The sequence below is a fragment of the Budorcas taxicolor genome, chromosome 2, assembly GCF_023091745.1.
Source record: "Budorcas taxicolor isolate Tak-1 chromosome 2, Takin1.1, whole genome shotgun sequence".
NCBI classification, from domain to species: domain Eukaryota; kingdom Metazoa; phylum Chordata; class Mammalia; order Artiodactyla; family Bovidae; genus Budorcas; species Budorcas taxicolor.
Window position 1 is genome coordinate 166,282,991 of NC_068911.1, and position 23,595 is coordinate 166,306,585.

Sequence of the window (23,595 nt, forward strand, 5' to 3'; positions counted from 1 at the left end):
TCCTTAATGTAATATATATTATCTACCAAAAGTCTTCCCTGGTGGCTCAGAAGGTAAAGCATCTGTTTGCAATGCAGGAGACTTGTGTTTGATCCCTGGGTCGGGAAGATCCCCTGGAAAAGGAAATGGCAACCCACTCCAGTACTCTTGCCTGGAAAATCCCATGGACAGAGAAGCCTGGTAGGCTATAGTCCATGGGGTCACAAAGAGTTGGACATGACTGAACGACTTCACTTCACTTCACTTCACCAAAAGTCTACAGCAAATATTGTGAAACTTTAGAAATTTACATTTAAGTAAAAAAAAAAAAATTCCCATGCATCTATTCAAAATGGCACTACAAGTGCTACGCAATGCAAGAAGATTAGAAAAAGAAATATGACATATAATGAAAATGCAGGCTAAATAAAAGATATCAAATAAAAAAGGGAACTATAACTAATGCAATGCAAGATGAAATTGTTATTATTTTCAGACCTAATGATCACATAGTTACATATAATTACAAGAAACCAACAGAAAAATTATTAACAATTAATGAGAGAGTTCAGCAAAATTTCTGGATACACAGTTCACAAAATATAACTGTCTTCTTTTTCACTGGTAATAAACAAGTGGAAAAGTAAGAAGAAAAAAGTAACAAAGATTACAGAGCACAAAATAACTTAATAAAAATGCACAATGTTTTGGTGGAGAAAAATCACAAAATTGAATTGAAAGTATGGAGAGAAATAAATCAAATTTATAGGTTAGAAGATTCAGTATTATACACATTCAGTTATACCCCCAATCTGTACATTAAATGAAATTTTAGTATAATTCCAAACAGAATTCTTCAGGGAACTTGAAAAAATGGTTCTACCATTCATATGAAAGAATAAAGGTATGTAGACAGCTAAGACAGTTATGAAAAATAGGAACCAAGTTGGGGATAGGACTTGCCCCCGAGGTATCAAGATGTTATCACAAGACCATAGTATTAAAATAATGGCATATTAGTTAGGAATAGACAACTTGATCACTAGAACAGAACAAAGAATCCAGAAACAAACCCAGGCGTTACTGGGAACAAGGTATACGTCAGAGACGTCATGAATCAGTAGAGGAATCAGCACACAATTCAGTAAAGGGCATTGGGCCAAAACCTGGCAAAACTTTACCTTGATCACTTTGTATGACAAGACATTTAGAATATCAGGAGACAGTGAGACCTGCTGGGTTTTTAAACCAATTTACTAAAAGTAAATTAAAAGAGGTAAACATAGGATTAATATAGGTTAAGGATATAGACCACATACCCAGCCCTCAGTTTCCCTCATTAACATATGTTTGCTTTTTAAATTCAACATCATGTCTTTGAGATATTGGATAGGCTAAAAAGTTCATTCGGGTTTTTCTGTAACAACGTATGGAAACCTTGGCTTGAAGTAGCACTACTTGTTATCAGTCACCATTGCCCTTTTATCCTCTATGCCATGTGATACCTCTGCTTCTCCTTTCCTTGTCCAACTGTGGGAGACTTTCATTATCTAAATGGGCCAGAAAAATAGTCTACTTGGTCTTAATGGCCCTGGTCCATGTCTCTGCCATCATGACCAGGATATTCCACAGGGTGAAGTCATCTTCAAAAATTTTTCTTTAGAGCAGTAATTGTGGTCATTGGTAACATCCAATCTCACCTCTTAACCTCATTTGTGACCTTGACGGCCATATAATTAGAATTTTCAATATAGATCACACTACAGCCTCCTTTTTTTCCCCTTAGATTTTATTTTCTAGAAGAGTTTTAGATTTGGAGGGGAAAAAATGAAGATTGGTACGGAGAGTTTCCATATACCCAGCACTCAATTTCCTTCATTAACATTTTCTTGCTTTCTAAATTCAACATCATGTCTTTAACATCCAACATCTTTATTGGATTGGCTAAAAACTTTGTTCGGGTTTCTTCATAACATCGTATGGAAACCTGTATGAACTTTTTGGTCAAGCCAGTATTTAAATGTATTAATTCTAACTGAATGTAGTAATCCCATTGACTGGAAGCTTCTTGTGGTCTCACATGGCACAAGTTTCATGCTGGGGAATTTCATCTACCTCTCAGTCAAATCTCTAGTTCTACAGTGAAAGTATTTACATAGTCATAATGTTATAAATGGGGCTTCCCTGGTGGCTCAGTGGTAAAGAATCCACCTGCCAAAGCAGGAGACACGGGTTCTATCCCTGGGTGGGGAAGATCCCCTGGAGGAGGGAATGGTAACCCACTCCAGTGTTCTTGCCTGAAGAATCCCATGGACAGAGGAGCCTGGCAGGCTACAGTCAATGGTTTTGCAAAGAGTTGGACATGACTGAGCAACTAACACACGACAACTAGAGAAAGCCTGCGCAATCAAGACCCAGAGCAGCCAGGAATAAATTAATTATTTTAAAAAGTCAGCAACGTTTCTTTTAAAAAAGATATATACATTTATTTGGCTGCACTGATCTTAGTTGTGGCATGCATGATCTTTAGTTGCAGCCTGTGAACTCTTAGTTATTGCATGTGGGATCTAGTTCCCTGACTAGGGATCAAACCCAGGCCCCCTGCATTGGGAGTGTGGAATCTTAGCCACTGGACCACCAGGGTAGTTCCAGATGGAAATTTTTTTTTTTTTTAATTTCAAGAAAGACTCCAAAAGCAAAATTTGGATTTCTTAAGCACATGCAAGATAGTCATACAGCATTTACAGTGTACAAGGAATTATACAAGTCTAGAGATGACAAGTATTTGGGAGGATGTACAAAGATTACATACAATGGCTATGCCATTTGGTATAAGGGACTTAAGCATTCCAGAATTCTGGTGTGCCTGAGAATTGGAGAACTGAATTCCTCAAGCAAAGGGACGACTGTAATAGCAACTAGTCGATAAACAAAAAATATATATAAATATAAAAGACAAAAACTGGGAGGAGCAAACAGGAAGGATCGGTAATGAAATCACACAGCAGTTAGTCAATAAATAGCCTGGCGAGCTGCAGTCCATGGGGTGGCGAAGAGAGGAACACAACTGAGCGACTGAACAACAAAGACATTAATAAACCAAGGAATATAAGTATAAGTCTATTATTCATAGTCACATGAATAAAAAAAGAAAGTTGTTCTCAAGAGCTGGGCAAGTGAGAGGACACTTTTAGGTTTTAATTTCTAACCTTTCTGTTGGGGTTGGGTGTTGCGTGTTCATCTGCATAAATCATATTTGAGACAACAATAATTAAAATAAATAATTGAGGAAAAAATGTAGATCTGATTCTGATACTCCTCTAGAGGTTCAGGTACTTTCAGCAACGCCCCATTGCCGTAGGATCAAGATGAAACTCTCACGCAGGCATTCAAGGCCCTTCCTCGCCAGGCACTTCCTCCCGGAAGCCCTTGGGTGGAAGAGGGCGCCCTCTGCCGGAGCAGCGACGCCAGCACGCCCGAGGTCCCGCCCTTGGCGTATCAACAGACTCCGCCCCCATCCCTCGGGGGCTCTCCGCATCATGTGATCTCAGCCCCTTTACACCTGGGTGTCGAACCCCGAGAAGGGGAGCCCAGAGACCCCAGACCCCAGGTGAGAGCGAGTGGGTCGGTGGGTTCTGGGTTCCCTGAGCGGTGGGAGACTGCCTGGTTAGGCTGGGAACGTAATTGGGAATGTCTGTCAGGCGCAGCCCGATGTGAGGGTGATGGACAATTAACCTGAGTGATTTAGAGCTGGTCTTTTTTTCGGGGGCCGAATCCCTTGTCTTCCACTTTTTATCTGCGCGTGGCCTTGGGCGAGCCACTGGGTATCAGTTTCCTCGCCTGTGGCTGCCAGCATGAAATGAAATAATGCACAGAAGTATATTATTCATAAATGATAACTTGTTTTTAAAGCTCATACAAGCAAATATGTGAACTCTCAGAAGAGGGGAAGACCTCATAAAACGTGGCTGTAGCTCAACCCTGTTTGGAGACAGGCCTCCCCTCCCTCATCTAGGGCACTGTGTCCTGCTGGGGTGCTTATGTCAGTGGTTCCTGGGTGCCCTGGAGGTGCCACCTATAAGGGAGGCTGCCTCTGAGGTTCCCATTGGCTTGGTGTCCTGAGTGGGCCGGCAGGTCAGACCCCCCTCTTATCTCCTCACAGGGCCTGCCTTCTGCACTGGGCCCGTGGAGGCAAACAGACATGTCTCAGGAGGCGGCTCCAGTGGGCCCCAGCATGGAGGACCCCGTTCTCAGTCCCCTCAACAGCCTTGGACTTTTCCAGGAGGACATGGAAGAAACCAGCTCCATGTCAGGCCTGGCACCAGACCTGTCAGGAGAGAGCTTGGGGGACCCCGTTTGTGCTGGCAGTGGGAAGAGGGTCCTCAGGGAAGAGTCTTGTCAAGGTGCCAGCTCCCAGGCAGTGGGTGCTCCTGGGGGTAGCCCAGAGGCCACGGCCCATCCTGTGGTCCTGGGGCTGCAAGCTGTGGGACAGAGCTGGAATTTGGTGCCCGGCCCCAGGCTCTGCTGTCGCCTACCCACAGAGCCTGCCCAGGGGAGGGCTCAGGCCTTCAAGAGGGTCCAGATTATTCTGCACGACATCTTAGCAGGAAGTTGTCCCAGGAATCTTTGTAGTGGGTGTGTGGGGGCAAGAAAGAAAAGCAGGAAGTCTGAGACCCCCTCAGAGGGTCAGGAAGGTAGCTTCTTACAGCTTGGTCAGAGCCCTAGTGGGAACAAGCCCCAGGCTGTGGGAGACCCCCTGCGAGGTGCTGACATGGCGTCCTTGGGAGGCCCGTGCAGTCCTCTCTCTTGCAAGGAGACTGGGTCTGGGCCTGGACACCCAGGTGGAGGTTGGGTGGACTGTGACTCAGGGATTGAGAAGTTTGAATGTTTGCCCACTGTAAGGGGTGGGATCCCGCCAGGCAGCCCCTGGGACCCTGTGAGCTCCCCTGTGCCCACTGGAGGACTGTCACTTCAGCTAGCTGCCCGGGATCCTCTCCAGAGCCCTGAGCTGTGCCCAGGAGGGTCTGGAAAGGCTTCCACAGCACAGCAAGAAGCTGAGCACATCATGAGGCCTGGCAATGGTGATGGCCATGGTGCTTCACACAACCAGGAGGAGCTGGAGGTCATGGCTCGACCAGTGTCTTGGGGGAGGCCAGGGCAGGGACTTGGCGACACCCCCTCCAGCTTCCTGGAGCCTGTAGCCAGCAAGGCTAGCTCAGGCCCATCCACGAGGCAGAGAAATTCCAAGTGTGCTAAACAGTTGAAAATGGACCCAGTGCCTGGTGCCCAGGATCAGGTCACTAACAGATGGCCAGACAGCTCCAACCAGGACCAAACAGAAGAATCCAGCCCAGGAGGCGGCCCCAGGCTGGTAAGCTGACTCTGAGAGGTTGGGATGGGAAGAGCATCGTTATCTTTTGGTGTCAGTGAGTCGTGTCTTCAAATCCTATCTCTGCCCACTTCCTAGTTGAGTGGCCCTGGAATATTTTTTAAGCTGTTTCCTCATGTGTGAAAAGGGAATACTAGTTCCACTTTAGTGGGGTTGTTTTGAGGAATAAATGAGATGATGGTGTGAAATAACGTACTTAGCACAGCATAAGGCACAAGGTAAATCTATTTATGTTAAATGTGCTTTTCCTTGAGTGTTACAATAGTCCTGTGAGATAGGCATTAGCCCTATATTCCCAGGGCAAGCTGAGGCTCAGAGAAGTTAACTTCCCCAAGCTCACACAGCAAGGGAGTCAGTGCCTAGCCATGTTCCCTGTATTCACTGCTTCCCTTTCCATTGTTCTTTTATTGATGATAATAATTGTCATTTTATTAATATTAATAATCATGGTTAATATGTTTATATGCCGAGGGCAGAAAATGGCATTGCTCTGTTTGATGTATATTTCTGACATAGTTGAATTTTTTAAAAATTGATGCATCATGTTAGTTTCAGATGTACAGCATAGCGATTCAATTATATATATGTAAGAGTTGGACACGACTGAGCGACTGAACTGAACTGAATATATATGTATATATACCAACCTAGATAGCATATTTCAAAGCAGAGACATTACTTTGCCAACAAAGGTCCGTCTAGTCAAGGCTATGGTTTTTCCAGTGGTCATGTATGGATGTGAGAGTTGGACTGTGAAGAAAGCTGAGCACTGAAGAATTGATGCTTTTGAACTGTGGTGTTGGAGAAGACTCTTGGGAGTCCCTTGGACTGCAAGGAGATCCAACCAGTCCATCCTAAAGGAGATCAGTCCTGGGATTTCTTTGGAGGGAATGATGCTAAAGCTGAAGCTCTAGTACTTTGGCCACCTCATGCGAAGAGTTGACTCATTGGAAAAGACTGTGATGCTGGGAGGGATTGGGGGCAGGAGGAAAAGGGGGCGACAGAGGGTGAGATGGCTGGATGGCATCACTGACTCGATGGCCGTGAGTCTGAGTGAACTCCGGGAGTTGGTGATGGACAGGCAGGCCTGGCGTGCTGCGATTCATGGGGTCGCAAAGCGTCGGACACGACTGAGCGACTGAACTGAACTGAATGTTCTTTTCAGATTCTTTTCCCTTATAGGTTATTACAAAATATTGAGTATAGTTTCCTGTTTTATGTAGTAGCTCCTTGTTGGTTACCTATTTTATATATCATAGTCACATAGTTGAATTTTTATCCCCTTGATAGAATATGTGTTATGTGCTGAGTGCTTTTGATTTAGTCTTCACATGAAGCCCAGAGAGGTGAGGTTACGGGCCCAAGGTCTCACAGCTGGCAAATGACAGAGGCAGCATGCAGACCCAGGCAGTCTGTCCGGAAAGCTTACTGCATTGCCTGCTTGCACACATTCCCCACCATCATTGCAGCAGTAAAGGCCCCTGGCATGCTTACTACATGCTGGGCACTATTCCCAAGCACTTATCTTCAGTCTTCCTAACACCCTTATAGAGAAGATGCTGTTGATATATACCCATTTTAATGATGCAGACACTGAGGCTCGGACGGGTAAAGTGAGTATGTCAAGGTCAAACAAGCAAATTAGTTGAACTAGGATAGGAACCAATCAGCTGCCTGTGGTGATTTATCACTATTTGGACTGTAATTACATTAGAGATACTATTACATTATCTGTGTAAATATCACTCAAAACATTAATTTTTAATAAAAAACGAATACATGTTTATCGTAGAAAATAAAGAAGAAATAAAAATCCCCATAATGCCAACAACATTCAGAGCTATCTCCTGTTGACATTTTGGTGTATATATCCTTCCTTCCATTTTTTTCATATACATATATATCTTTTCTTTGCCTAGAAATGGAACCACGCAGATCAAAATTTATAACTTGATTTTTTAGGTATTAAAAATTGGTTTTACAGTGAATTTGTTGACATAGAATGAGGAAATCCCTTTTAATGTCTCCTGACCCAGTTGCCCTTTGTTTGATGTTAATGGTTAGCATTCTTCCAGTTTCCTTTTTTATGAACTTCTATACATATATGAACATCTTATATTGATCATACCTTTTTATATATAAGTAGGCTCATGCTGTGCCTCATTGTTCTGGGACTTGTACTTTGATTTTCAGATGCTTTAGAGTTTGAAGACGTTTCCAAGTTGGCAAATCTATGCTTTCCCTGAACGCTGCATCATGTCTGTCTACAGGCACTGCTGGGACCAGAGGGTGGGCTGGGACTTGCTTTTCTCATTTCTGGTCACTGTCCTGTAGTTAAGAGCATGAAGCTCAGAGGCTGACAGATTGGCATTCAGGCCTGGCTTTGCTGCTATCTGAATGTGACCTAGGCAAGTGGCCTCACCTTTCCGAGCGTAATTTCCTCATCTGTAAAATAGAGGCAATAAATTACTTACCTCACTGGGCAGTGGTAAGGGGCAGGTGAGATGACATGTACCTATGTTCGGTATTTAGCACAGTGCCTGGTACAAGAAAAATACTCAGAAATGTTACCTGTTGTTGACTATACATTGTCCTCCTCCAAGGACTGCCGAGGTGAACCCCTGTGCATCTGGCTTCTCCCCATTTCAGATTATCTATGTGGGCCAGATGCCCAGAAGTGGGATTCCTGGGTCTGCAATGTTTTGAGGGGGTGTTTGAATTTGGTGGTGGAGCAACCCACGGCTGCTCTCCGCTTTAGTCCCATCCTTGACTCTGCGACACGGTCCCTTATCCCACAGCATCCCAAACAACCGGTTGCCATGGCAACTGGTGCCAGCTGCAGGAGAAGAATGGAGGTTGTACTGCAACAGGGATAGGCAGGTGGTTGAGGCCAAGGCTGAGTAGGGTGTGGGTAGGTGTGGGTGTAGTGCCCAGCTGATCTGGATCCCCTCTCAGGACTCTGGCACCTTCTCCTGGAGACCGCTCAGCTCATATCAGGAACAGATAAGATAGGTTCAAGGTCAGCCTCTGCTTCTTACACCTGAGTGACTTTAGAGACATCTCGTCTCTGAATCTTAGTTGCCTCCTCTGTGAAATGGTGCGGGGGATCAGCTGGGCCCCAGAACTACTGGGAATCTGGTGTGAGAGGCTGGCTGTGTTGTGTTCTTTTGGTTTGATATAGAGATTCTTGGAGGAGGGTGGAGAAGTTGGTTTGATCCCCAGGGTGGTTAGTGAGATCTGGAGCCACTCTGTGGCTGGGATAGCAGGAGGCGTGGGATGAGCAGCTCTGCCAGGGGCCCCTGCTCTGCCTTTCCCAGTGCAGGAGGTACACAGCTCCTCTGGCCCCACTAGGCTCTCAGCTCAGGTACCCTGTCTGCAGCTACAAAGTATCAGGCTGTGTGTGAGGGAGGCACATGTCTCCAGCAGATGGACAGCCCAAAAATAGCTCTTTTAAGTGCTTACTCCCTACTAGGAGCTTCACATAGGTCATCACCTCATGTTTAATCCTCATAGTAGCATGAAAATTCAGTGTTAATATGCTTATTTTGCTGATTAACAAAACTGGGATTCAGAAAAGTTAAGTGACTGACTGACGGTCACACAGCAAGTAAGGGATGGAGTCAGCGTTTGAATCCCGGCCTGTCCGGTTCCACTGTGTACCCTGAGCCCAGCTGCCAAAGGCCTAGCTACGAGATTTAGACTTTTGTCCCTCCTGAGGGAGAATGCAGTTTATTTATTCTTTTAAATTAATTTTTATTGGAGTATAATTGCTTCTCAGTGTTGTGTTTCTACTGTACAAAGTGAATCAGGTATACGTATATGTACTCTCTCTTTTAGATTTCCTTCCCACTTAGGTCACCACAGAGCACTGAGGAGAGTTTCCTGCGCTCTGCAGTCGGTTCTCATAGTTCTTTCCTTTTTTCATAGTAGTGTGTGTATGGCAGACCCAGTCTCCCAGTTCATCCCATCAGTGCTTCCCTCTTGGTATCCATAACTTTAATCTCTACTTTTGTGTCTCTATTTCTGCTTTACAAATAAGTTCATCTGTATCATTTTTCTAGATTCCATATATTATATGATACCTGTTTTTTTGTTTCTGACTTACTTCACTCTGTGTGACTATCTCTAGGTCTGTCCAGAGGATTTAGGTTTTTATGGGACTTTATTTGTTCAGCACACAGGGGTGCTCCTCCAGGATCTCAAAGTCCAGGGGAGAGGAGACAAAGTAACCAGAATTGAAATGCAGATAGAAGCCTGGCATGTTCTGGATCCCCAGAGGACAATTGAGTCTTCCCTGGGGAGGGGTGAGAGGGAAGGCTTGGAGGTAGGGTGGAGCAGAAGGAGGGGCTGTTGGAGCTGGGTTTGAGCAAAGAAAGTGGGTGTGCAGCAGGCCAAGACATAGGAAGAACATCCCAGGAAGGACAGAGGACATGCAGAAGCACAGAGGAGGCAGCCTGGAGCACTGCAGGAGAAGAGCAGTAGGGGGGACAGGGTCAGAGGGGAGGAAGGAGGTGGGAAAGATCAGTGAGCATAACATTGCTCCATTTTGGGGGGCTCCAAAATCACTGCAGATGGTGACTGTAGCCATGAAATTAAAAGACACTTGCTCCTTGGAAGAAAAGTTATGACCAACCTCGACATTAAAAACCTAGATATTAAACCTAGATATTAAAAAGCAGAGACATTACTTCAGCAAAAAAGGTCTGTCTAGTCAAAGCTATGGTTTTTCCAGTAGTCATGTATGGATGTGAGAGTTGGTCTATAAAGAAAACTGAGCACCAAAGAATTGATGCTTTTGAACTGTGGTGTTGGAGAAGACTCTTGAGAGTCCCTTGGACTGCAGGGAGATCAAACCAGTCCATCCTAAAGGAAATCAGTCCTGAATATTTATTGGAAGGACTGATGTTGAAGCCGAAACTCCAATACTTTGGCCACCTGATGTGAGGAGCTGACTCATTGGAAGAGACCCTGATGCTGGGAACGATTGAAGGTGGGAGGCGAAGGGGACGACAGAGGATGAAATGGTTGGATGGCATCACTGACTTAATGGACATGAGTTTGAGTAAACTCCGGGAGTTGGCAATAGACAGGGAAGCCTGGCTGCTGCAGTCCATGGGGTCGCAAAGAGTCGGACCCGACTGAGCAACTGAACTGAACATTGTTTAAAGGGAATTGGAGAGACTGAAGTGTGGTCAGGTACCAGGAGGGAATCTCTCAAGGACAGGAACCAAGGATTCTTTAACAACATCAAAGTTTACAGAGAGAGCTTTCTGTCTTCCAGGCACTGTTCTCAGAGCCTTGAATAATGATAATAATCCTTGCATTGACACTAGGAAGTTGATAACTGGTATGATCCTCATTTTACTAACGAGAAAACTGAGGCACAGAGAGGTTAAGTAACTTTCCCAAGATCACACAGATCCTAGGTATTGGCAGCAAGTATCCTATTGCATGAATATGGCACAGTTTATTTATTCCTTGACTCCATGTGGGCATTTGGGTTGTTTGCAGGTTTTTGCTTTTACGTCTGGTGCTGCTGTGATGAACAGTTTTGTATGTTTCTTGGTACATAGAATGCCTCCATGGAATATTCCTGGGAGTGGAATTGCTAGGTTATAGAGTGTACATGTCTTCAACTTAGGGCCAGATGTGTCTAAAATGGTTGAAAATAGTCTGTACTCCCATCAGCAGTGCCAAATTCTAGTAGCCCCGTATCTTTACCAACACCTGATATTATCAAACTTCAGTTTTTGCCAGAGTGAGGATATGCTATGGTGTCTCAGTGTTTTAATTTTCATTTCCCTATTACTGAGGAGACTCTTGGCATAAATTCTGGTATTTTCTGTTCAGTCTTTTACCAAAACATTTTGGTTGTTTTAACTTTTTCTTATTGATCTGTAGGAGTTTTTTAAATAAGTATATATTTTAGATACTATTCCATTGCCTGTTATATGTTTTGCAGATATATTTTCCCAAAGTTCATATTTTGATTTCTTTATGGTATCTGTTGATAGGTAGAAATTCTTTTTTTTGTTGTTGGTGTTGTTGTCTGGCCACATCGCACAGCATGTGGGATCTTAATTCCCCAACAGGGATCAAAACTGTACCTCCTGCAGTGGAAACTCGAAGTCTTAACCACTGGACTGCTAGAGAAGTCCCAGAAAATTTTAATTATTAAAAATTGTCTTACTGTGATAAAACATATGTAATGTAAAAATTCCCTTTTAAAACCGTGTTTAAGTGTACAGTTAAGCATGAAGTGCATTCACGTTGTTGTACAACCATTACTGCTATCCATCTCCAGAACTTTTTCATCTTCGCAGGCTGAAATTCTGTACCCATTAAATAATAATTCCCCAATCTCCTCTTGCCCTTCATAACCTCTGTTCTACTTTCTGTCTTTTTGAATTTGACTATTTTGGTACCTCACATAACTAAAGTTGTACAATAGTGGTCCTTAATGTGTCTGGCTTATTTCACTTACCATGATGTCTTTAGGGTTCATGTTGTAGCATGTGTCAGAATTTCATTCCCATTTTAAGGCTGAATTAACATTTCATGGTATGTATTTACCACAGTTTGTTTATCCATTCATCTGTTGATGGAAATTTAGGTTATTTTCACCATTGTAAGTATGCTGCTGTGAATGTGCACGCAGGCTAAGCTGCTTCAGCCATGTCCAACTCTTTGCGACCCCATGGACTGTAGCCATATCCAAATTTCCAATAGTCTCATAAAGATGATCATTTATTTTTATACTTTTTTTTTAAGTTAAGGTCTAAATAGGATCTGTATGTTAGAATTGGTTGATATGCTTTTTAAGCCTCTCTTAACCTATAGATGGGAGTCCCAGGTGGCTCAGTAGTAAAGAATCTGCCTGCCAGTTCAGGACACGCAGAAGATGCACGTTCAATCCCTGGGTCAGGAAGATCCCCTGGAGGAGGAAATGGCAATCCACTCCAGTTTTCTGGCCTGGGAAATCCCATGGACAGAGAATCCTGGGGGGTTACTGTCCATGGAGTCGCAGAGTCAGAGACAATTGAACATGCACACACAACCCATAGATCTGTTTCCAATCTTGTTTTTTCTGAACTTTAAAAAGTTTTTTAAATTAAAATATTTTTATGTTATATAGAAGTATAGCTGATTAACAATATTGTGATAGTTTCAGGTGTATAGCAGAGCAACTCCACTATACATATATACAGATATGTATCCCTCAAACTCTCCTCCCATCCAGGCTGCCACATAACATTGAGCAGAATTCCCTGTGGTATACAGTAGGACCTTCTTGGTTATCCATTTTATTTTTTATTTTTATTATTTTTTAAAATTTATTTATTTTAATTGGAGGCTAATTACTTTACAGTATTGTATGGTTTTGCCATACATCAACATGAAGCCACCACGGGTGTACACGTGCTCCACATCCTGAACCCCCCTCCCACCTCCTTCCCCGTACCATCCCTCTGGGTCATCCCAGTGCACCGGTTATCCATTTTAAATATGGCAGTGTGTACATGTTAATCCCGAACTCCCTAAACTATCCCTTCCCTTTGTTCTTCCCCCCTTGGCAACTGCAGGTTTGTTCTCTAAGTCTCCTGAAGTCTGTTTTTGAAGAAACTAAGTTGTTTATTTACTAAGTTGTAGCTTATTGCATCTCTGTGGAATAGTGAGACCTGATCTTCTGTTTTCTGTGTTTTCTGTGAAGTGGTGGTTGAATCTGGAGCTTTAATTAGGTGTAGATTCAAAGTTCTGGGCTGACTAATTTGTTTTTAGTGGGGTTTTTTTTTTTTTTGGTCTTTTTAAAATTATCTTTCTTTTTTATTAGTATTTTTATTTTTTGGGGAAGCAGACTAATTTGAAAGCATATGTCTCATTTTATTTCTTTGTATTTTTGATGTACTATAAAATGGTAGTTTTTAAAACTGCAGTTTCTAGCTATTGATGGTATATAAAATGCAATAGATTTTGCAGAAATCTTTTATTTATATAATTTATCTATTAGGATTTTGTTTGTTTTGTATGTAGACAGTCATGAAACATGCAAATAATGGCAATCTTGTTATTTCCTTTCCAATTCTTACATCTCCCCGACTCCATTTCCTTACTGTGCTAGCTGAGGCCTTTATAGTATTGTGTAGACCTGCATAACATTGAATATAAGTGGTGATAGCAGGGACCCTTATCTTGTTCTGGATTTTAAAGGGAATGTGGTCACCATTTCACCAGTATATTTGCTATATTTGTATTTATATATATCATTATAATATATATTATATAATATATACTATTATATAATATAAAATATAATAATATATTATAATTATTAATAATATAATTGTTAATAATATATTAATAATATAAATTATTATAATATAATATTATATAATATAACTAATATATAATATAATATATAATATAATAATATATTATATGTAGTATATATTTGTAAGGGAACTCCCTTCTACTCCTGATTTGTTTGTTATGAAGGGAAAGTACATTTTAAGAAACATGTTTTCTACAGGTTTTGAAATAATATGATTTTTATTCTCTTACTAATATTAGTAAATTTAAAGAGTTGGATTTTTTAAATGTTAAGTCAATCTTTCATTTCCAGGATAAACCCCAGTTGATCATGTTGTATCTTGTTTATCTTTTCTGAAAACATAAACATGTGTTGTGTTTGTTTCCAGAACATAATGATGTGTTTTATGTTTCTTATGTCTTCTTGTTGATAGTATTTGGTTTGGAAATTTTGTGTTTCTGTTGATGAGTTAGTTAACTGGCCTGAAATGATTTGTTCCCATACTGCCCTTGTGAGGTTTCGGTATTCAGTTTTGCAGCTTCAAAGAATGAATTGTAGACTGTGTTCTCTTTTCCCATTTGCTGCAGCAGTTTGTATAAAATTGGAATTACTTGTTCTTTGAACATTTCAGTAGAATCACTGGTTAAAGAAAAATCTGGACGGATGTTTTCTTAGGGAAGATAATTCCTCCCCTACTGAGTCAATTAATTCTATGCTTATGTGTTTATTCAGTTTTGTAAAAAATTTTCATTGAGTCAATTTTGGTAAGTTATGAGATGGCTGGATGGCATCACTGACTCGATGGATGCGAGTCTGAGTGAACTCCGGGAGTTGGTGATGGACAGGGAGGCCTGGCGTGCTGCGATTCATGGGCTCGCAAAGAGTTGGACACGACTGAACAACTGAACTGAACTGAACTGAACAGCCTTCTAGAAATGCATCCACTTAATCTGAGTCTTCAAATTTACTTGCATGTTGGCATAAAGTATTTTACAAATCCTCTAATTTTTTTAAATACATGATTACTCATTGCAAATATTGTCTTGTTGTACCTTCCCTCTTTTCCTTATTGTTGCCAGAGAGTTGTCTGCTTTTTGAGTCTTTTCACAGACCCGATTTTTGGTTTTGTTGACCCTGTCTGTTGTATATTTGTTTTTAGTGTCACACTTCTTTCCATTTATTCTCTTATTTTTATAATATTTTGAGAATAATGCTTGGTTCATTAATTTTCTCTATTTCGTTTCTAATAAAGTCATTTAAAGTTACAAAGGAACCTCTGATGATCATGTTAGCTGCATCCACATAGTCTCGTATATAACTTTTCTTATTATAATTCAGTTCTCAGTATTTCATAATTTTTACTACTCATTTTATTTGGCCTGTGTACTATTTATAAGCGTATTTCTTAATTTCCATTCGTATGAGTTTCTTTCTTTACTTTCCTTCTCTCTCTCTTTTTTTGTTATCCTTTTTTAAATTAATTTATTTGATTGTTCTGGGTCTTCACTGCTGTGTGGACTTTTCTCTAGTTGCCGCACGCGGGGGCTACTGTCCAGTTGCCGTGCTTGGGCTCCTCATTGCAGTGGTTTCCCTTGTTGCAGAGCACAGGCCCTAGGATGCAAGAGCTGCAGTAGTTGTGGCACGTGGGCTCAGCAGTTGAGGTTCCCAGGCTCGAGTGCACAGGCTCAACAGCTGTGGGGCACGGGCTTAGTTGCTCTGTGACGTGTGGGATCTTCCTGGACCAGGGATTGAACCTGTGTCTCCTACATTGGCAGGTGGATTCCTTACCACTGAGCCACCAGAGAAACCTTTATTATTGCTTTTCAACTAATACATATTGTGGCCTGAGAAAATGATCTTTATCTGAGTCATCTGATGTGGTAGCCCCTAGCCACTTGTCTCTGCTGAGCACTTGAAAGTTGGCCAGTCCAAATTGAGATGTTCAGTTCAGTTCAGTCGCTCAGTCATGTCCAACTCTTTGCGACCCCATGAACCGCAGCACGCCAGGCCTCCCTGTCCATCACCAACTCCCGGAGTCCACCCAAACCCATGTCCATTGAGTTGGTGATGCCATCCAACCATCGCATCCTCTGTCGTCCCCTTCTTCTCCTGCCCTCAATCTTTCCCAGCATCAGAGTCTTTTCAAATGAGTCAGCTCTTTGCATCAGGTGGCCAAAGTACTGGAGTTTCAGCTTCAATATCAGTCCTTCCAATGAACACTTAGGACTGATTTCCTTTAGGATGGACTGGTTGGATCTCCTTGCAGTCCAAGGGACTCTCAAGAGTCTTCTCCAACAGCACAGTTCAAAAGCATCAATTCTTTGGCGCTCAGCTTTCTTTATAGTCCAACTCTCACATCCATACATGACCACTGGAAAAACAGCCTTGACTAGATGGATCTTTGTTGAGATGTACTATGACTATAAATACAGTACTGGATTTCAGTGACTTAGTCACTGAAAAAAAGAAATTAAAATTTCATTAATAATGTTTTAGAGGGATTATTAGGCATGTCATATCGGCATGCGTTTTAAAAAACATCAAAATTGGTGAATTCTTGTGTTCAGTTCAGTTGCTCAGTCATGTCCGACTCTTTGCGACCCCATGGACTGCAGCACGCCAGGCTTCCCTGTCCATCACCAACTCCCAGAGCTTGCTCAAATTCATGTCCATCGAGTCAGTGATGCCATCCAACCATCTCATCCTCTGTCATCCCCTTCAGTCTTTCTCTGCATCAGAGTCTTTTCCAATGAGTCAGTTCTTCGTATCAGGTGGCCAAAGTATTGGAGTTTCAGCTTCAGCATCAGTCCTTTCAATGAATATTCAGGACTGATTTCCTTTAGGATGGACTGGTTGGATCTCCCTGCAGTCCAAGGGACTCTTAAGAAGCTTCTCCAACACCACAGTTCAAAAGCATCAATTCTTTGGTGCTCAGCTTTCTTTATAGACCAACTCTCACATCCATACATGACTACTGGAAAAACCATAGCTTTAACTAGATGGACTTTTGTCGGCAAAGTAATGTCTCTGCTTTTTAATATTCTGTCTAGGTTGGTCATAGCTTTCCTTCCAAGGAGCAAGCATCTTTTAATTTCATGGCTACAGTCACCATCTGCAGTGATTTTGGAGCCCAAGAAAATAAAGTCTGTCACTGTTTCCACTGTTTCTCCATCTGTTTGGCATGGAGTGATGGGACTGGATGCCATGACCTTAGTTTTCTGAATATTGAATTTTAAGCCAGCTTTTTCACTTCCCTCATTCACTTTCATCAAGAGGCTCTTTAGTTTCTCTTCACTTTCTGTCATAAGGGTGGTGTCATTTGTGTATCTGAGGTTATTGGTATTTCTCCCTGCAGTCTTGAATTTTTGTGTAGCTATTTTTTTTTCACTTTGTTTTCTTTTTTTTTAATTTTTATTTTTACTTTATTTTACTTTACAATAGTAGCTATTTTAATATTAAAGATAAAGATAAAAAGAAACATTTTCAGAATACTATGCTTTATTATTTCGAGAAAGGTAAAAACAACTGAAATGCAAAAAAAGATTTGTGCAGTGTGTGGAGAAGGTGCTGTGAGTGATTAAACATTTCAGAAGTGGTTTTTGAAGTTTCATGCTGGAGATTGCTTGCTGGATGATGCTCTACGGTTGGGTGGTGCTGATGGTGGTTTAGTCGCTAGGTTGTGTCCGACTCTTGCAACCCCATGAATGTAGCCCCTGTCCATGGGATTTCCCAGGCTAGACTACTGGAGTTGGTTGCCATATCCTTCTCTGGGAGATCTTTCCATTGAAGTTGAAAGGGATCAAATCGAGGCATTAATTGAGAACAATTAAAATTAATGTTATACCCAGCTTCCCAGGTGGCTCAGTTGTAAAGAATCTGCCTGCCAGTGCAAGAGATACATGAGATGTGGGTTTGATCCCTGGATTGGGAAGATCCCTTGGAGGAGGAAATGGCAACCCACTCCAGTGTTCTTGCCTGGAGAATCCTGTGGACGCAGGAGCCTGGCAGGCTGCAGTCCATGGGGCCTCAAAGAGTTGGACACCACTGAGTGAGCACAGATGCAGTGTTACACCACATGGGAGGTGGCCGACACACTAGAATATCCAAATCAAGCGCTGAAAGTCATTTGCACCCGCTTGGTCATGTTAATTGCTTCGATGTTTGGATTCCAGCTAAGTTAAGCAAAAAAAACCCTTCTTGACTATCTCTGCATGCGATTCTCTACTTAAACATAATGAAAACGTTCCATTTTTAAAACAAACTGTAACAGACAATGAAAAGTGAACACTGTACAATAATGTGGAATGGAAGAGATCTTGGGGCAAGTGAAATGAACCACCACCAACCATACCAAAGGCCAGTTCCCAGCCAAAAAAGGTGATGTTGTATATATGGTGGGATTGGAAGGGAGTCCTCTATTATGAGCTCCTTCTGGAAAACCAGACAATTAATTCCAACAAGTATTGCTCCCAGTTAGACCAACTGAGGGCAGCACTTGATGAAAAGCATCCAGAATTAGTCAACAGACTACGTATATCAGGATAACACAACATCACATGTTTCTTTGATGACCAGGCAAAAACGGTTAACAGCTTGGCTGGAAAATTCTGATTCATCTGCATGTTCCCCAGACACTGCACCTTCAGATGTCTTTTTAGTTCGTCCTTATAAAACTCTCCTAGTGGAAAAAAATTCAGTTTCCTGGAAGACTATAAAAGGCACCTGGAACAATTCTTTGCTCAAAAAGATAAAAAGTTTTATGGAGATGGAATTATGAAGTTGCTTGAAAAATAGCAGAAGGCAGCGGAACAGCCAGTGCATAGACTGCCCAGTGAAGTTTTTGGTGAAAATGAAAAATGTGTCTTTTGTTTTTAATTTTAAAACCGAGGGAACTTTTTGGCCAACTCAGTGCATGTTGAAATGATAATGTTTTGGATGTGTTAAGTAAAATGTAAAATGAATTTCACTTGTTTCTTTTTACTCTTCTTTAATGTGGCTACTGGAATACTTAAAAATACACCTATGGCTCACATTCATATTTAATTGGGCAGTGTTGGTCTAAAAAATACTCATTTTTTGAAACTTGCTGAGATTTGCTTTATGGTTTAGGCTGTGTTTAATTTTCATATATGTTGCATGTATACTTGAAAAGATATGTGGACTCTAGTTGTTAAGAACAGTGTTCTATATATGTACACAGGTTAAGCTGCTTCATTGTTTTCATTGAATCTTTTTTCTCCTGACTGATTTTTTTCAGCTAGATTTAACAATAATTAAGAGAAATACATAAAAATTTCTTGCTACAATGTGGATTTGTCATTTTCTTCATGCTTTGCCAGTTTTTACTTTCTGTTTTTGGAGGTTCTGTTACTAGATGCGTATACATTTAGAATTGTTGCAGCTTCTTGGTGAAACTGCTAGTCATTATGTAATAAGGTCTTTACCTCATTATTTTTTGCCTTAAAATCTGTTTTATCTGATATTAGTGTAGCTATAAAACTTTATTTTGGTTAGTATTTACCCATTCACATATTACTCCATTTTTTCCTCTTAACCTTTTTGCATCACTGTGTTTTAGAAATAGGTTTTACAAATCCTTTTTTTCCCTTTTAAAAATTTTGGTTTTAAAATTTAATTTTATATTGGAATATATTAACACATATGTTCCACGTGTACAGCAAGGTGATTCTGTTATACACATATCTACTCTCATTCAAATTCCTTCATAAATATCTTATAATTGGATTTTCTTTTTTAAAGATCTGATAATTTTTATATTTATTCGAAGTGTTAGTCCATTTACATTTGTTGTAGTTACCAATTTATTTGAACCTATTCCTACTGCCTTATTTTATGCTTTGAATATACCCTGCATTTTCTATACACTTTCTCCCTTTTATTGCCTCCTTTTATTTGTTTATATTTTTTTAAAAAATAATTGATTAATATTGGATCACAAAATATAGGGAAGACACAAGGGCAATGCCTGTGACCCCTTGGCTGTACTTCCCTTCCATAAATACCTTTTAGAACCCCAGATTCTTCCTGCCCAACCATTGTCTCACATCCTAGCCGCTGCAGAGTATATATCCGACCATGTGGGAAGCTTAAGCAGACTCCTTGTACTCAGTGTGGTGTCCCTTCCAACTAAGTCTTCCAGCCCATATTGCAATAGCACTGCAACCGTCTATGTCCCAAAACTCTCACGAAGGAATAGGTCTCAGGCACGTTATGCCTGCACAGCCCTTAGACCATGTAGACAACACAGCCCTGTCTACACTTTTAAAAAGGCCCTTCTTACACAGCCATGGCAGAGGCCCCTCCTCGGCACCCAGTGTTCTAACCCCAGGCTGCCTGTGGCAGCTGGATGGCAGCCCCTGGGGGTCCCCTGCAGCCTAGTGTGGTGATGGAGGAAGGCCAGGCCAGGCCAAGCAGGAAGAGTAAACCATTTTATTGGCCTCAGACTAGAAATCCACGGGTCTTGAGGACCTCTGTGAATTTTTCAGTTTTCTTCTGTGTTCTTTTCGGCCTACTTCCGTCGCCTCTTTAGCTACTACTGTCTCCGAGAATGGGCTTCCCTGGTGGTGCAGAGGTTAAAGCGTCATACGGTACTTGGCCTTCTCTTTTCTCTTCTCCTTCTGGGTGGCTTTTACTGCCTGGTACGTCCAGCCAACCTCATGAGCCAGGTGCCCCAGGTAGGCAGACTTCTGCCTGGGCTTCAGACACACAAGCTCGAGGGAGGCAGGAACCACCATCTGCTTTTTCTGGCCGTAGGGTGGTGGGACCCCTTCAGACACCTTGAGGTGGTCCAGAGCGGCCTGGCCTCGCTTGGTCTTGCAGAGCAGTGTGCCTCAGGCCTTCGGGGGTTCAGCAATGGTGGGGCTGCAGAAAGCGGCTGGTGTTTATCCGTTTGTGGAGGAAGGCTGGGTAATTCAGTTTATTTCTGTAGAAATTGCCAGAGATGCTGATGCCCTCACAGCACATGACCACAACCTTCTGGCCCAGAAGCCACCTGCTCGGCCATGATGGCTCCCGGCGCTGAGCACGATGAATTGCCCTTTCGCCAAGTGGGGCTTATCACCTGCTTTTAGATTGACTGCTTTTTCTTATTCCTTTTTATCTCTCTAGTAGTTTGGAAGTCTTCTGTGTCCTATTTATATTCTTTTGATGTCTGTTAGAAATGTCAACAGAAATACCTAGGCTATCAAAGTATAAAGGTAGTTACTATCTTCCTCTGAAATAACAGGATTTTGGAATGCTTTAATTCCAGGCATGCACCTTCCCAATTTATGTGATGTTGTTATCTAGGAAGTTAGTCCTCAGTTATTTTTCCAGTCCCACAAATTACCCAAGTATTATAGTTTCATAGAACCTGTGTTTGTTTAGGTTTAACCACATACTTATCATTTTCTGTGGTCAGAATTCCTCTTTGCATCTCAGCTTTTCTGTCTGGATCATGTTTTCTTCCTTTTGCCTCAAGTACACTTTTAACGTTTATTAAGAAAGATAAAATTATATTAAAAAAAAACTCTCTAGGTTTTTATCTATGATATCTTTATTTTTAAATTTTTAAAACTTTTTAAATTGAAGTATAATTAATTCACAGTGTTATGTTAGGTTCAGGTATACAGCAAAGTGATTTGATTCACTGAATCTGTTCTTTTTCAGATTCTTTTCATTATAGCACAGGGAACTATATTCAATATATTTTAAGATATTGAATATAGTTCCCTGTGCTCAGGGAACTATATTCAGTATATTCTAAGGTATTGAATATAGTTCCCTGTGCTAAGGGAACTATATTCAATGTATTCTAAGGTATTGAATATAGTTCCCTGTGCTGTACAGTAGGTCCTTGTTGTTTATCTGTTTTATGTGTAGTAGTGTGTGTATGTTAATCCCATACTCCTAATTTATACCCCACCTTGCTATCCTCTTTGGTAACTGTAAGTTTGTTTTCTATGTCTGTTAAGTCTGTTTCTGTTTTGTAAGTTATGGTATCTTTATCTTCGTTCTCAAAAAATATTTTTTCTGGGTGTACAATTGATAATTATTTTCTTTAAACACATTGAAAAATATTATTCTGCTATGTTTTGCCATCCATATTACTATTGAAAAGTTAGCTGTTAGTTTAACTGCCATTTCTTTGTAAGTAAAATATCTTTTGGTGAGAGGCATTATAGCGTTGGGCTTCCCCCCATGGTACAGTGGTAAAGAATTCACCCGCCAAGACGCAAGAGACACTGGTTAGATCCCTGGGTCGGGAAGATCCCCTGGAGTAGGAAATGGCAGCCACTCCAGTATTCTTGCCTGGAAAATTCCATGGACAGAGGAGCCTGGCGGGTTACAGTCCACGGGGGTCACAAAAACTTGGACATGACTGAGCGCACACATGTATTGTAGCATCAGTGGTTAAAGATGTGGCCTCTGGAATCAGCCTGTGCTGCGTGCTCAGTCGTGTCTGACTCTTTGTGACCCCAGGGACAGTAGCCCACCGGGCTCCTCTGTCCATGGGGTTCTTCAGGCAAGAATACTGGAGTGAGTTGCCATGCCCTCCTCCAGGGGGGTCTTCCCAACCCAGGGATTGAGCCAAGGTCTCTTGCATTGCAGGAAAATTCTCTACCATGTGAACCACCACAGAAGCCTAAGAACACTGGACTGGGTAGCCTAACCCCTCTGCCCCGGATCTTCCTGACCCAGGAATCAAACTGGGGTCTTCTGCATCGCAGGCACGTTCTTTACCAGCTGAGCTACCAGGGAAAACCCCTGAAATCAGACTGCCAGGATGTAAATCTCAGATCTCTGGTTTACTAATTGTGTGACACTGAGGAAACTGACTAGGCTTTCTGCACCTCTGTGTGCCTCAGTTTCCACTTCTGTAAAACAAGGGCAATAATAGTACCAATATCTGACTCACAGGGTTTTGTTGCAGATTAAGGAAACTAACATGGAGAGTATTCAGAACAGTGATAGCACATTGTCAGTGCTAGATGGCTAGCGAAGTGTTAGATGGTTATTTTTGCTCTTGTTGCTTTTAGGATGTCCTTATTGCTGTGGCGCAGTTTCACTATGATGTGTCTAGGTGTGAATCTACTTTTACTTAAACTTTTTGAAATTCACCAAGCTTTTGGAATCTGTAAATTGTTGTCTTTTATCAATTCTGGAAAATTCTTAGTCATCTGTCTTCAAATACTCCCTCTGCTCAGTTCTCTCTTTCTGGAACTTTGGTTTGAGTGAAATCAGTGCTTTTCACTCTGACTTTTTTGTTTCTTTGATTGTGTTTCACGGTCTCTGTGCTGTGAATAATTTGGATAATTTCTTTAAACTTATCTTCTAGTTCACTAGCTTATTTCAGCTGTCTGATACTGTTAGGCCTATATATTGACTTTTTAAGTTTTCATACTTATTATCATATTTTTCATTTCCAGAAGTTGTGTTTGGTTCCCAACCAAATATGCTTGGTCTTTTATATGTATTTTTGCCCTTCATCATATATTTGGACTATAAAGAAAGCTGAGCACCAAAGAATTCATGCTTTTGAACTGTGGTTTTGGAGAAGACTCTTGAGAGACCCTTGAACTGCAAGGAGATCAAACCAGTCCATCCTAAAGGAAATCAGTCCTGAATATTCATTGGAAGGACTGATGCTGAAGCTGAAGCTCCAATACTTTGGCCACCCGATGCAAAGAACTGACTCATTTGAAAAGACCCAGATGCTGGGAAAGATTAAAGGCAGGAGGAGAAGGGGATGACAGAGGATGAGATGGTTGGATGGCATCACCGACTCGATGGACAGGAGTTTGAGCAAGCTCTGGGAGTTGGTGATGGACAGGGAAGCCTGGCATGCTGCAGTTCATGGGGTTGCAAAGAGCCAGACACGACTGAGCCACTGAACTGACTGATATGTTTGACCTCGCCT

The 23,595-nt window shown here is 41.7% G+C and overlaps 1 protein-coding gene across 1 annotated transcript in view; it reads left to right on the forward strand.

Annotated features, from left to right (window-relative positions):
• Positions 1 to 4,180: 4,180 nt before the first annotated feature.
• The window catches only part of SPOCD1 (SPOC domain containing 1), a 32,063-nt gene continuing 12,648 nt past the window's right edge, over positions 4,181 to 23,595 (forward strand). Inside the window, exon 1 of the mRNA XM_052635678.1 lies at positions 4,181 to 5,350. Coding sequence (XP_052491638.1) covers positions 4,181 to 5,350 — 1,170 coding nt within the window. The remainder of the gene's footprint in view (positions 5,351 to 23,595) is intronic.